General features: G+C 47.5%; 1 protein-coding gene across 1 annotated transcript in view; it reads right to left on the bottom strand.

Moving 5' to 3' along the window:
* PTDSS1 (phosphatidylserine synthase 1) overlaps positions 1-14,597 on the bottom strand; it is a 69,199-nt gene that overhangs the window by 24,858 nt on the left and 29,744 nt on the right. The window contains exons 4-6 of the mRNA XM_043483058.1: positions 13,484-13,608; positions 5,213-5,371; positions 1,306-1,457 (exon numbers count right to left, since the gene is read on the bottom strand). Of these exons, the coding sequence (XP_043338993.1) occupies positions 1,306-1,457; positions 5,213-5,371; positions 13,484-13,608 (436 nt within the window). The remainder of the gene's footprint in view (positions 1-1,305; positions 1,458-5,212; positions 5,372-13,483; positions 13,609-14,597) is intronic.

Raw genomic sequence — 14,597 nt, forward strand, 5'->3', positions numbered from 1 at the left:
ACATTATGTCGAGGACCTTCAGGTCTTAGACACTGTTTCAGATGCTGAAGGCACAAGGACAAACAGGCCAGGCCTTTCATTCTTGGAGTGGGGAGGGGGATAGGAGGGGTAGTAAGGGAACCCAGGTTTGTTCCTTCACCCACTTACCCGCCCATCAACAAGCCTGCAGTGAGAAAACCCCCTGCAAGAAGTCTTGTGGGACAAGGCCAACAAAGAAATAGAGACTATTCCAAAAATCAACAAGAACGAGGAAGGGCCTGTACTAAAAAATAGTGAAACTTCATGGAAAGAGTTAGAGAAAGACGGAGATAAAGATGTGATGTGATGGAGAACTGAATATTTAATGGAGTGAAGAAGTTAATCCAACCTGATCTGTATTCCCCTTCATGTTTAATGTAACTTGAAACCAGGGGGACATCTTTGTTCATTTGTTGTGCTTATGTCTTGGGAACTTGACAGAATGATTCTCAAGCTGAATTTGAGCATAAATGTATGAAATTAGGGAAGCATCATGGAGTGTTTAAGGAGCCAGGCAGCCTGATGCAAATTCAGACTCAGCTTGCTAGTTGAATGTCCTCGGGCAAATTACCAAACCGAAACCACAGTACCATCATCCCTAAAATGAAGAGAATGGTGCTGTGTCTACCCCTAGGGTTGATGTAAGGCTCAAATGAGATACTGTGTATGAAGGTTGCTGAGAGCAAAACCCAGCGCTGCTACAGATTTTGTTACAGTATATACTGCTTGAAATATATTAAAAAGTCCTTTCAAGTTAGCGGCCAAAGAAAGGATTACTCACGAAAGGGATGGAGTAAACTGGTTAATCAGATCCAGTACTATGAAATCTCCCCCTTATACCATATACCAAAATTAATTTGACACGGAATAAATAGGTTACTTATAATTGCCAAGCCCATGGACTTTGTCCTCAGGCCCATGAGAAACCATCACAGGGGAATGACATGATGGCTCTGACGGTGCTGAGACCATCTCTCGGGCAACGGTGGCAGGAGGCTCAGGGGGTTAACCTGGGGACAGGGCAGTCATCAATCCAGCCGTGGGAGTCGGAATGCAGGCTGGGGAATAAGGATAAGAAAAGAGGGGATGGATTTGAGAAACTCGTAAATGATTCAGCATTTTCTGGATCAGTGCCCGAAACTGGGTTTAGAACCATTTTTGAGCTCCAGTGACTGATGTATAATTTACTCTTTGTCATCAGAGAACACACTCATGCTGCGGGCTACTGAGCAGCTAAATTCACATCGTGAGAAATGGTGACGCGGGGCCCGGAGGAGGACGACTCACTTGAAGCTTGCCCAGTGGTAAGTCCGCATCTCCAGAAACCGGCAGACGACCATGCCCAGCCAGATGCCGCCCCCATTGCACAACAGGATGTCCAGGATGACTTGGTCCCACCAGCACTCGGCAAAATTGGGGAGAAGATGCATGAAGAAAAGCTGGGAAACACGAGAGATGACGGTTGTGAGAAATACAACAAACCTGGGGTACCATCCTGAAAGACAACGTTCCTTTTAACAGTATCCTCTTCTGTTCAAACTTGTTGACATTTTAGGTTTCACTGATGTATTCAAGTTCTGTAACCAGGTTCTTATGTTTTATTTCATGACGGTTTGCAAAACACTGCTAATCCAAACAGTGCCTTTTTTAAATTTATTTTTAACACAGGGTTTTAAAGAAATGATGACCCATCTTGAAAAATACTACCAATAAATCACCTTGGTTCATGACCATATAACATGGACCCTGGAGAGGGAAGGGAACAAAGTTTTCTGAACTGCCTACAGAGCACCGAATCCTTGAAACTAGCAGCTTGAGAATTTAAGCTGTGTATTTTAGAAACGGTCTACAGATATTCGAATAAAATAGTAAGCTGTAAATTAGCTTAACAGGAAATCTCACACTAACCGCTTTGCAGTGATACTCTTTGATTAAGTGCCTACGATGAAGCAATACAAGGTGGTGAGACAAAATGGACCAAGGTCCTTGATCTCAAGGGCAGGGGCCAGACTTATTCAGAAGCAGACACGTATTCAGAACACCAGAATCAGGTAAGCTGTGGCAAGTGGTACAATAGTGACATAAATGGGAACCGCAGGGACACTGAAGAGATTTATTTTGAGAGATGGCAACTGCGGCAGATTTCTGGAAGGGAGACAGGCTGGAGTGGGGTGGTTAAGGACAGGAATGATTGGTTTAAAGAGATGGAGAGGAAAGTGAAGATATTCCAGAAAAGAGCATACAGTGAGGTCAAGGGTGGAACAGAAGTCTTTTACAGAAATAGTTCTGTCCAAAACAAAGGACCTGTTCGCTGTGTCCAGAACAGCACAGTGTACTGCGTGAAGGCTCGCTTTTAAGAGGGTCTGAAATTATAAAGACAATGTCTGACAGCTCTCTGGAAAGAGGCAACCCCGTAATTATAAACCTCTGAAGTAATAAGATAAATGCTACAAATTAGAACTATTCATGAAAGCACTGTGCACGCAGGTGTGCTAAGTCACTTCAGTTGGTCACTTCAGTCGTATCCAACTCTGGGCAACCCTATGGACAGTAGCCCACCAAGCTCCTCTGTCCGTGGGACTCTAGGCAAGAGGGAGAGCTTCCCGACCCAGGGATCGAACCCACATCTCTTACATCTCCTGCATTGGCAGGCGGGATCTTTACCACTAGTGCCATGTGGAAAGCCCTTTCAAAGGCTGCAAAACAACACAAATACAAGGATTCTGTCTTCCTGATGTGCCTGCTGCTGAGAAGATACAGAACAGCTGCTGTGTGTGAGGGAGAGGGGCCGTGGGCTGACCCCTGGCAGGCGGCTCACCGCCTGGGACTGACTCCGAGGTCTGAGCCATGTCACGGAGCATTAACTCACATGAGGCAGAGAGAAACTTCCGCAGAAGCCCATGACACAGACCTGCTGAAACAGGAGTGCAGGGGAGTGGATGTGGACTCACACATCCGCTTGAGGAGCCTTCCTAGAAAGTATCAGGTTTGGGGGTGAGACGGCCCAGAAAGAGAGGAGTCGGGGGAGCTGGGAAGAGTCATCTTCACTCACTCACTATGGATCTGGGGGCGTCGTACCGGGTTTGGGGGTGAGACAGCCCAGAGAGAGAGGAGTCGGGGGAACTGGAAAGAGTCACCTTCACTCACTCACTATGGATCTGGGGGCGTCGTACCGGGTTTGGGGGTGAGACAGCCCAGAGAGGAGTCGGGGGAGCTGTAAAGAGTCATCTTCACTCACTCACTATGGATCTGGGGGCGTCTGTCCGTGTGAGGCAGAGCCCTGGGGTCTGGGACTGGGCAGACACGGGCCCTGCCCTCTGGAGGCATGAGATTTAGCAGAAAAGAGACACCTGTCACGTATCTAACGTGGGCTGAGTGTTTCAGAGAAGGGCCGGGTGCTCTACTTGCAGGGGCACCAACGCAAGCCCGGCCAGCGGACGACACAGGGCAGAAAGGGAAGAACTCAGAGGATGGCTTCCTGGGAGGGGAGGACACAGCAGCTGTGCAGGCAGGAAGCAGAGCTGGCTGGAGCAGAGGGCAGAGAGAGGTCTCGGGGAGGCTGGGGAGACTGGGCCAGCTAGCACCCTAACACTGGTTTTCGCAGGCTGTTCAGAGTCCCCCCACCCCAGTCCTGATTTTGCTTTAAGAGCGATGGACAAACAGGGAAGCGTTTGTAGTAGAAGCATGTGATGGGGTTGAGGTCTGTAAGGATCACGTTGAAATAGACAGCGTTGCAGGAGCAGACAGGAAATTCAGCGAAGAAGAGAGTAGATTAGATACGAGTGGGAGCAGAGGGACGGCCTGGAGAGGTGTCTAGAGAAGAGGCGTCAGGATGTGGGGACGACAGGATGCCAGGGAATAAAGAAAGGGAAGGTCAGGAGGCCAGGGAGGTGAGGAAGGCCGAGCGCCTCGCACAGGTCACATGGGCTGAGGTCCTGAGGATGCCTGCAAGTCTGAGAGTGAGTGTGAGGAACAGGGGCAGGGACACGGGCGTGCTCACAAGCAAGCACTCCTGGATCCACTCTCGGCTCTGAGCTCCGGTTTCCACTGTTACACTGGGATACACGCTGCCCTTCCAGGTCATGGGGAAGATTCTAGATGACATACAAACAGTGGCAGGCACTGTTACGCATTGAATCGTGGCCCCCTTAAACCCATAAGGTTTTAAGGTTGGACGTCCTAACCTCCAGGGCCTCATAAGGTGAGCTTATTTAGAAATGTAGTCACTGGAGATGTAATTAGCAAGATGGGGTCATCCTGGAGGAGGGCAGGCCCCTAACCCAATATGACTAGCGTCCTCATAGAAATAACGCTACGTGAAGGCACATAGGGAGAAGGCCGCATGAGGACAAAGGTGGAGATTGAGGCGATCTACAAGCCAAGGAACACTGGGGGTGGCCAACAAACCACAAGCAGCGAGAAGAAGCCCGGGACAGGATACGAAGCAGTGAACTTGGCTGACACCCTGAACTCAAGCTTCCGGCCTCTGGGGCCGTGAAAGGCACATTAATAGAAGTGACTTTCACGGCCCCGGACCACTCACTAAGTTAGGATCAGGGCAATGATGGGCCTGTGCACAATCACTGAAGAATAATGATAATCCAGAAATAACTGTGCACACAGCCAAATTCTGTTCCCTGGGAATGATTAAGAATAATATAATAACTGAACAATAAATGAACCAGTTCCCAGAATATCATTTCACTAATAGTTTTTCAAGAATATATCTCTTAAATTCAGTAAATGAGACAAACTTTTGATTACTGAGATAGCTGAGCTCTACTGGGAATTCATTTTTGGCTACAAAGCATCCTGGCTGCACTCATAAGGTCCGAAACACGACAATTCTATTTATCTCAAACTGGAAACTAGTTAGTGGGTGGAGCACCTATTAACTTCTCAGCGGATGTCCTCATTACCACTGACTTGTGTTGTTCGGGACTTTAACTCCATTCTTTAGCTTGATTCCAGTTGTTTCTCTTTAAGACTTGTGAGATAGAGCAGGCCTGAAGCTGACAAGGAGCTTCTCTGTGTGTTTGACAAAGGCTTAAAATATCCCTTGGGATTTAAATAGTTTCATACCACTGGAGCTGGAGAATAGACTACGTGACTGCTAACTGACGGACTGTCTTCCTCCTGCGTACAAACTGTCCACGCTACAGCATCTAGACAGCAGCCCAGGCCCGCTTCTTACCTCGGTCAGCTCCCAGGTGATGCTGATTGTCCAGCAGAGACCATAACTTCGGATCAGCAAGGCCTTCATGGCCCAGCCCCAGAAATGTCCAAAGGCAAATATATCAAAGTGGCTGATAATCCTCTCCCAGGTGATGACATGGCAGTTCACAGCATACTCCTGTTTAAGATAAAACGGAAATAATTAGTAATGCTCTAGAAATCAACTTGCTTCAGGGTCTGGACAATAAAATGAAAACAACTGATGTGATCTTGACAACGAATATAAGTCCTACCCAATAAAAAGTTTTAGTAACTGAAGATGTTTGAGGAAAAATGGACAAGTATTAGAGTTTATACACTAGAATTGCTTTGTTCCGAATTGCAAAAGCTTAAATAAAGTGGGAAACAAAATCATTTTACAAAGGCTTAAATGGCAACCCACTCCAGTATTCTTGCCTGGAGAATCCCATGGACGGAGGAGCCTGGTGGGCTACATTAGTCCATGGGTTGCAAAGAGTCGGACACGACTGAGCGACTTCACTTTCACTAACCCATCTTAGAGAAGTGGCATCACAGAGCCCATGTCTCGTGCCCATAGGGCAACTGTGTTAAAGTCAGTAACAAAAACACAGAATCCTAATAAGTAAAGAATAAATAGAAACCCAATAGGTTTGGAAATTTAAAAACACATCTCTAAATATCATGGAGTTAAAAAGAAGTCATAATAGAAATTTAAAATATACTCAGTATTAAATGATAATGAAAATATTACACATCAAAATGATGAGATACAATTAAGCAGAAGTTAGAGGGAAATACACACCCTTAAATGTTTTTATTAGGAAAGAAGAAAAGCTGAGACATCCAACTTCAGAAATTAGAAGAAAGCAAAATTACTCCTCCACGTAACAATGTATAATATTACATAATCTAAATATTTAAACACTATAAAGCTTTCAAGAATTTAGGTTCCGTCTCTAATATCTTTTTCTTTTTAATATGGTTTAAAAAACTTTCAAATCAATTTCCTTTTATTTCTGTATTTATTATGAAAGCAGTTATCATATGACAAAATTTCTCAGAGAGTTCTACATTTCCCATTCGCTTTTCCCTAATTAATCAAATAGGAAGGAGTAAGATTTCAGTCAGCTGGCGGAGCTCCTGTAAAGTATAATATTTTCAAATTCAAGAAACAATACTCTCTGAAGGAGCAAAAAGAGCACTGGGGTGCGCCTCTCTCTCTTCTGAAACCCACTGCCTCAGATTTCTGAAGCTTTCTCAGAACAAATGCACTCTAATTTGCAAAGCCGAAAGGACATTTTTAAAAACTGTATTTTTTTTTCTGATATGGTATTATGATGTATAAGTGGAAAATCTAGAAAAAAAGAGGGGAAAAAAAATCTATAGGGGTAAGTCAAGATAAGGCTTAAAAAAAGCCAAACGGCACTGCCATGGGATGACAATTCTCTCTCCAGGCTCCGGAGCAGGTGCCTGTCGCAAGAATCACAGACGACAGAGACACCCTTGGCCTAAAGTGGTTACTCCTTAGGTTAAGGAGGGTTCACGGCCTGGTCAACTCCCATTTCCGCAGCCGCCCATCCTCTTATTTACACTGCAGCATGCTGCAGAGGGTTAGATAAGAGAGGGCTGAGTTCTGCCTTCAGAAGGATGCTCTGAGGGCAATCATGGGTTGAAGACTACTTTGAAGGCCTTTTGACTCTCTAGGAGAATATTTCTGTGCTTCAAAAAACGGGAAGGCACTTTGAAGGCACCACAAAGAGCTAAGTGTGTCTGCTGGTGTATAACTATTATATTATCAAATAATCATTAGGAACAAATTTGCCAGTGGTCACATCTGGAACATCCCGAGGTCGAGGTCCTGGTCGTGGGAGGGACTCAGGATGCCGCGGTTTAAGGCAGCTGGGGAGCTGCACACACAGGTACAGCCCTGGAAGCGGGAGGAAGGGGCATGCAATGAGGACTCCGAGGGCCATGCCGGGAGGAGGGAGGAGGGGGGAGCACGGAGCCCGCCCTCCCAGCCAACCCGCCGCTGGTCTGCACAGCTCCACCTCTCCGCTGTTTGCCCAACGCTAGACCAAACACCAAGTCCTGTTCACTTAACCTCCCAATGTGTTTTCCTTCCAACTCAATGCTACTATTATTTCTTGCTTAGAAAACTGCAATAGCTTTCTAAAACTATAAAACGTATAGCTGACACTCTGACTACACACCTTCAGCTGAAGACTATAAAGATTTTAACAGGTATCTCTATAATGAGTTCTCTACAGATGAAATGATTTTGCAGATTACAAATCAGACTGTTGTGTATGTGTTTGTGCTTGGGGGTGTGTGTGTGTTTGGGGGCGTGTGTGTTTTGGAATGTGTGTGTTCGGGTGTGTGTGTGTTTGGGTGTATGTGTGTTTGGGGGGGTGTGCACGTTGGGGGGGTGTGTTTGGGAGTGTGTGCATATTTAGGGATGTGTGTGTCTGGGACTCTGTGTGTTTGGAGGTGTGTGCATGTTTGGTGGATGTGTGTTTGCAGGTGTGTGCATGTTTGTGTGTGTTTGTGTGTTTGGAGGTATGTGCATGTTTGGGTGTGTGTATTTGGAGATGTGTGCATGTTTGGGGGTTGAGCATGTTTGGGGGTGTGTGCGTGTATGGGGGTGTGTGTTTGGCGGTGTCGGAGGGTGTGTATTTGGGGGTGTGTGGTGTGTGCATGTTTGGGGGTGTGTGCATGCATGGGTGTATGTGTTTAGGGGTGTATATGTTTGGGGGTGTGTATTTGGGGATGTATGCATGTTTAGGGAGGGTGTGTGGGGGGTTGAGTGAGGGTGTATGCTTGGGAGTGTATGTTTGGGTGTGTGTGTGTTTGAGGTGTGTGTTTAGGGGTGTGTACTTGGGGGTGTGTGCATGTTTGGGGGTGTGTGCGTGTATGGGGGTATGTGTTTGGGGGTGTTGAGGGTATGCATTTGGGAGTATGTGGTGGGTGCATGTTTGGGGATGTGTGCATGTTTGGGAGTGTGTGCATGTTTGGGGGTGTGTGCATGTTCTGGGGTTGAGTGTGTTTGGGGTGTGTGTTTAGGGGTGTGTACATGTTTGGAGGTTGAGCATTTTGGGGGTATGTGCATGTATGGGGGTGTGTGTTTGGGGGTGTTGGAGGGTATGCATTTGGGAGTGTGTGGTGGGTGCATGTTTGGGGATGTGTGCATGTTTGGGAGTGTGTGCATGCATGGGTGTGTGTGTTTAGGGGTGTGTATATTTGGGTGTGTGTGTTTGGGGATGTGTGCATGTTTAGGGAGGGTGTGTGGGGGTGTGAATGGGGGTGTGTGCTTGGGAGTGTTGTGTGTTTGGTAGTGTGTGCATGTTCTGGGGTTGAGTGTGTTTGGGGTGTGTGTTTAGGGGGTGTGTACTTGGGGGGGGTGTGCATGTTTGGGGGTGTGTGCATGCATGGGTGTATGTGTTTAGGGGTGTGTGTGTCTGGGAGTGTGTGCATGTTTGGGGGTGTGTGCAGGTTCTGGGGTGTGTGTTTGGGGTGTGTACCTGGGGGTGTGTGCATGTCTGGGTGTGTGTGCGTGTTTGGGTGTGTGTGCGCATGTGTTTTGGGAGGGCAGTGTGGAAGGATCTCGGGCCTCCTGCCCTGCCCTGTCGCTCACTCCTCCCTGGGGAAGCTGGTGACCATGGAAGCAGAAAGAACACACGTACCCACCCTCTTTAGGGTCCCCTCCTGGGAAATTATTTGCGTACAGACAGCACAGGCTCCCATCAGCCCCCTCACCCTTGCAGGAATTTTTGTGAGTCGGGCTCTGCCCTGTGGGAGGAAGCCCATGGATGTCCAATGGGACAGGGGAGCAGAAACCTAATTCGGGGCAAGGGATCAGCACCGCCACGTGGCCCACGTCTGAAGCCATCTGCTCCACGGAGCTTTAACCAGGAAGAAGTCAGCTGATACTGTACACTCTTCTTTCCCCCATTTTCAAACCCCGACTGGAGACGGGGCATGATGTTTACTGACCCGCTGAAGCATCAGTTGAGATCAGGCATCTCCTCTGCTTGTACACCTTCAGGGTCTCTTACTACAGTCACAAAGTACTCCTACCTCCTGTCCACATCTCCCAGCCTCAGGGACGGCCGTCCTCTGCTTCTCATTCCCTCTCTCCTTTACTCCTGACTCACCCCAGGTCCCCAGCTGGGGACTCCATGCAGACTGATCCTTCTTCCTGAGTAATGGCCTGGCCCCCTATTCTCCCACTTTGCTTGGCTAATTCCCACTTGTCAGCTTAGACAGCATCACCAACTCAATGGACAAGAATGTGGGCAGACTCTGGGAGATAGAGAACAGAGGAGCCTGGTGTGCTGCATTCCAGGGGGTCGCAAGAGTGGGACACAGCTTAATGATTGAACATCAACAACAATAAACATCAGCTCTTACAGAGGCGTTCCTTGACCTCTCAGAGTAGACAAGTTCTAATAGCACCGTATCTTTTTCTTTATCCCACTGCACTGCATATTGAAATCATTACACTTTCTTGATTCTATGACACATCTTTTTCACATTTAGCATTTTGAGAACTGGGTGGATATTTCAATGTATTGGGCTTCCCTAGTAGCTCAGCTGGTAAAGAATCCACCTGCAATGCAGGAGATGCTGGTTCGATTCCTGGGTCAGGAAGACTCCTGGCAAAGGGATAGGCTACCCACTTCAGTATTACTGGGCTTCCCTGGTGGCTCAGCTGGTAAAGAATCCGCCTGCAATGCAGGAACCTGGGTTCGATCCCTGGGTTGGGAAGATCCCCTGGAGAAGGGAACAGCTAGTACTCTGGCCTGGAGAATTCTGTGGACTGTCTAGTCCATGGGGTCCCAAAGAGTCAGACACGACTGAGCGACTTTCACTTTCAATGTATTACAATGTTTGGTGCATATTTCGCTTTTCTCCTCCCAAGTCATACCTGTGATTTATCAGTTCAGTTCAGTCACTCAGTCGTGTCTGACTCTTTGCGACCCCATGGACTGCAGCACGCCAGGCCTCCCTGTCCATTACCAACTCCGGGAGCTTGCTCAAGCTCATGTCTGTCAAGTCAGTGATGCCATCCAACCATCTCATCCTCTGTCATCACCTTCTCCTCCCGCCTTTAATCTTTCCCAGCATCAGGGTCTTTTCCAATGAGTCTGTTCTCTGCATCAGGTGGCCAAAGTATTGGAGTTTCAGCTTCAGCATCAGTCCTTCCAATGAACACCCGGGACTGATCTCCTTTAGGATGGACTGGTTGGATCTCCTTGCAGTCCAAGGGACTCTCAAGAGTCTTCTCCAACACCACAGTTCAAAAGCATCAATTCTTCAGTGCTCAGCTTTCTTTATAGTCCAACTCTCACATCCATACATGACTACTGGGAAAACCACAGTTTCGACTAGATGGACCTTTGTAATTGATAGTGCATCTTACAACTGATGCTGACCCCCTGACCCTATGATCAAGCTTAACATTGTAAGACCCCTAGACGCTGTGTGGTCCAGTGTGACACACGGCACCATCTACGAGCAGCCCTGCAATGGAAACCAGCAATCTGGATCCCATCCAGCTTCTACATCTAACTTCCAGTTTAGAGGAAATACAGGGAGACAGGGGGATGCATTAATGATACCCTGGAAATGCAAGCTGCAAAATCCAGACGTGAGACGCTCCATGGAATAAACAATATAGTGTCTTTCACAAATAAACACTGATGTTAAACCAAAGCATGGAGGGACTGCAGATTAAGAGATACAAGAGCTGCAACAAAGGCAACATGGGGACCTTGTCTGGATCCTAATTCGAACAAGTCAACCGTTAAAAAAAAAAGAAGAAAGAAACCTTTATGAGACAACTGGGGAAGAGATGTGAACACTGCATGCTGTTAACTTTAAGCAACTAACAATGGCATTGTGGTTACGTTTTTTAAAATCCATATATTTAGATATTGATGTCTGATAATAATCCAAGATGGAAACGAGAGGGTGGGATGAAACAAGATTAGGCATGTGCTGATAAAATTTTTAAAACTTAACGAAGTTATCTTAAACAATTCTCTAAGAAAAAGAGCTAGCAATTAATTTGTTTAATTTGCCTTCTTGTAGATTCTAAGCCCCGAGAGGACAGGGAGTGAGGGGGTCTTTCCCCCACTACCGCCAGCATGGTGTCCAGCACATAGGAAAGGCCCACTGAGTATTTACTAGACAACAGACCGCTGCTCCAGACGACCAGTCTATTTATCAGATGGGCTTGAAAGCTTGTCTGAAGCTTAGATCACACATTTTTGAACAGAATAAATATTTCGGAACATAGCAAACTTTTCAGACAATTACGTAAAAGACTGTCTCTCACAGGATTTCAATGACCACCCTCCCAACCCCAAGTTACAATATTAATTTTCAGGGGGAAGGGGTGTCTGCATTTCAACATGTGGCACCTGCCATGGAGGAGAGCCTGGTATCAGGATTAGGAACCGGTGGTGGCTGAAGGAATGGGGAGGGCAGGAGGCCCAGGGAATCAGGGGCTACAGGCTTCTGTCTTACATAAAGACACTTCTCCTCGCCACAGGTCCTAAAACAGGAATGCGTTTCTCTAGAGCCATCCAGGAACAAGTCCTCAGAACTGTAAAAGGTTACTTTAAGGAAGTAAAGAGTGACGAGGAATTAGAGATGGAGAACACTGAGGCCAGGCTAGCACCAGCTGGAATTTCAGAAGCTGAAAACTGCCTCTGGCTTTGCTTTGTTTGCCAAGAAAGAATCAGCCAGTCCTCGGAAGCTAGATTTTAAATGCCAGTGTCAGCTCTTTGGGGGACTGTAATTATTGACATGACAATCGGATGTCCCTGTGATGTTAAGTTCCTAAGGAAGGTGGATGTCAAAATGTTATGAGATTTAATCTCCCCCACCCACTGTGAGAGCAAGCCTGACACACCAGCAAATCTACCTGTATGTTAGTTCATCATATGACCATTTTGACTCAAGAAACTCGTGGCGGGTAATAACTATAACCTGGGCTATCCTCCTAGTCTCTGTTTCATAAGACACCTGGGAGTTTCAAACACTTGTTATTGTAACTATATGTTTGAGGTGCTGTCCTAAAGGGAAGGTAGGTTTTGGACCCAGATGGATCTTATTTTAAGCTTCTGTTTCCTCCTTGGTAAAAGGGGGATATGAACATATACACTATACATAAAGCACTATATATAAAGCACCCAGCTCCGTCTGGCAGAGCAGATAATCCACAATCAGCAACTGCTTTCAACCTCACCCTAACTGCTGTGACCAGCATCATCAGAAGCTGGAAAGTCACCCTGTGCCTTTCTCTTCCCTTAGAGGAAGAATCTCAAGACAGACTTTGCTCCTTGAGACCTTCAAATAATTTTTGGCCTTCTTATTTTTGTCTTTAACATGTCCTTTATAAAAGTTAAAGATAAAATCTGGAAATACCATTCCAAGAAGGGTCTGACCAATCTTGACTATGCTAGAATGATCACTTTTTAGATTTTTAGCTAACTCCTCTGTACCGCATTCCGGCTTGTTAAACAAGGACCCATCTATGGCCTAAATGCTGTTCTTCTTTTCTGATTGTCACTAGGTATTTCTTCAACCTGTACTAAACGTCAGGCCTTTTAAAAATTGAAAAAAGAACAGTATTACAGTATAAAGTAATCTCTTCACTAAAAGCCAAAGCACATTAGTCATTTTGGCCAAGAACAAAATTATTTATTGTGGCTTCATGAAAATAATGAATGAAATGGCCTCCCTCATTACAACTTGGCCCCTTCATGGCAAGCAGGTGGGAAGGATCAGAGCATCAGGGCTGGAAGCGGGGGGCAGAGGGGCTGCGGGAGACACTGATGGAGCTGAGCTGCCACCATTGGAGGGCCAGGCGCGTGCAAAGCACCATGTTAGGCCCTTGTTTAGGTCACAGTAAACGTCCAAGAGAGGTACCATGTCACTTTACAGAAGAGGGAACAGGCTACAGGTCCACAGCCCAGGGCCCACAGCTTACAAGTATCAGGGGCAGAGTTCCCATCTATGACTGACAGTAACATTCACCTCTTCCTACCACCCGCTTTGGGCCAAGAGAGGATTCACATCTCTGGACTGGGTCACTCGTGGATCCAGGCACCACACCAGCCCACCCAGAGACTGGTGCCAAGGTTATCTATGTAGGAAATATGGGAGAAATTTCTACGTAGGACCAATTTAAGATGTGAAGCCAACATTACCTCCTGCACCCAAGGGGTCAACCAGCTTCTCTAACACAGCGGACAGTACGTACCATGACGTCTGCTTCCCTCGTGGCATAGCGAAGGTTTGGGTCTAGCCAGTACATCAGGGATTTAACCTGCTCGAAGTTCAGGAAGAGAAGGAACACCAGGAACAGGAAGTAGAGCACGCTGAGCCCTGCAGGGAACAAGAAACATCCTCAGGCCCGGGCAGGGAGCCGGGGTCAGACGGCAAACTCCGATCGCTTATGGCCCCAAGCAGACACTAGTGCTGAAACGTGGGCTGTGGAGACCCCTCGTGTGACAGCAGTTTTCCTTCGATCCGAATTTGACACTCCGTCCTCATCTAGACCGAAGGGTGGAGTAACCCTTCTGAGCAGGGATGCTGACATTGAGAGCTGGAGGGGGTGGACGAGAGGACGCTGCACTCGGGCCGGGAAGGCAGGCAGAGGCGAGCAGGCGGGTTCCTGGCAAAAGGGCCTGCTGTCCGCACGTGGCTGGGAGCTGGCGGAGACGGGAAGGGAGTGAGGCCACTAGGAAGGGATGGCCAGGGCTCAGGGCTACCGCCAAGACCGCAGACTTGACCTTAAGTCAAAGGAGGAGCCCCTGCTGGGATCCAAATAGGAAAATCAGATGACCTAGGGAACACTTCAGGAGATGGACTCTGGCCACTTGCATGGAGACTGGACTGGAGGCGGGCAAGGAAGGCCCGACAGATGGCCCGGTTTGGGGTTTGAGGGGTGAGAGGTGGCCCAGGATCGCTCATCCCCCCCTTTACACTCCACATTAACCCCTGTGGGCATGATCACATCGTAACTGGTAGCCTAATAATCACCCCACGTCATTTGAAAAAGAAAGTCAATAATCTACTGTGAGAAGACAAAAGCCTGCAAAGACATTTTAGAAAGACTTGAGAACCAGCCCCCAATGGCTTTGTGACTTTCCCTCTTCTTTTTGAATCTGCTGGGAAGAAAATGCTTCTGGAGGACATCTAGATGCTGTGATACAAATGACCTTGGACCGCAGCGCCCCATCCAAAGTGGGCTGGCACCGGTCCCCAGGGAGCCGCTCCAGAGAGAGATTGCCCTGCTGAAGGAATCCTCCGACGGCTGGCAGACGAGCCTCTCTGGCTCAGGCGGGGGATGGCTGAGAGTACACGGCTGACTC

This window comes from Cervus canadensis, chromosome 12 (genome assembly GCF_019320065.1).
Source record: "Cervus canadensis isolate Bull #8, Minnesota chromosome 12, ASM1932006v1, whole genome shotgun sequence".
Taxonomy (NCBI): Eukaryota; Metazoa; Chordata; class Mammalia; order Artiodactyla; family Cervidae; genus Cervus; species Cervus canadensis.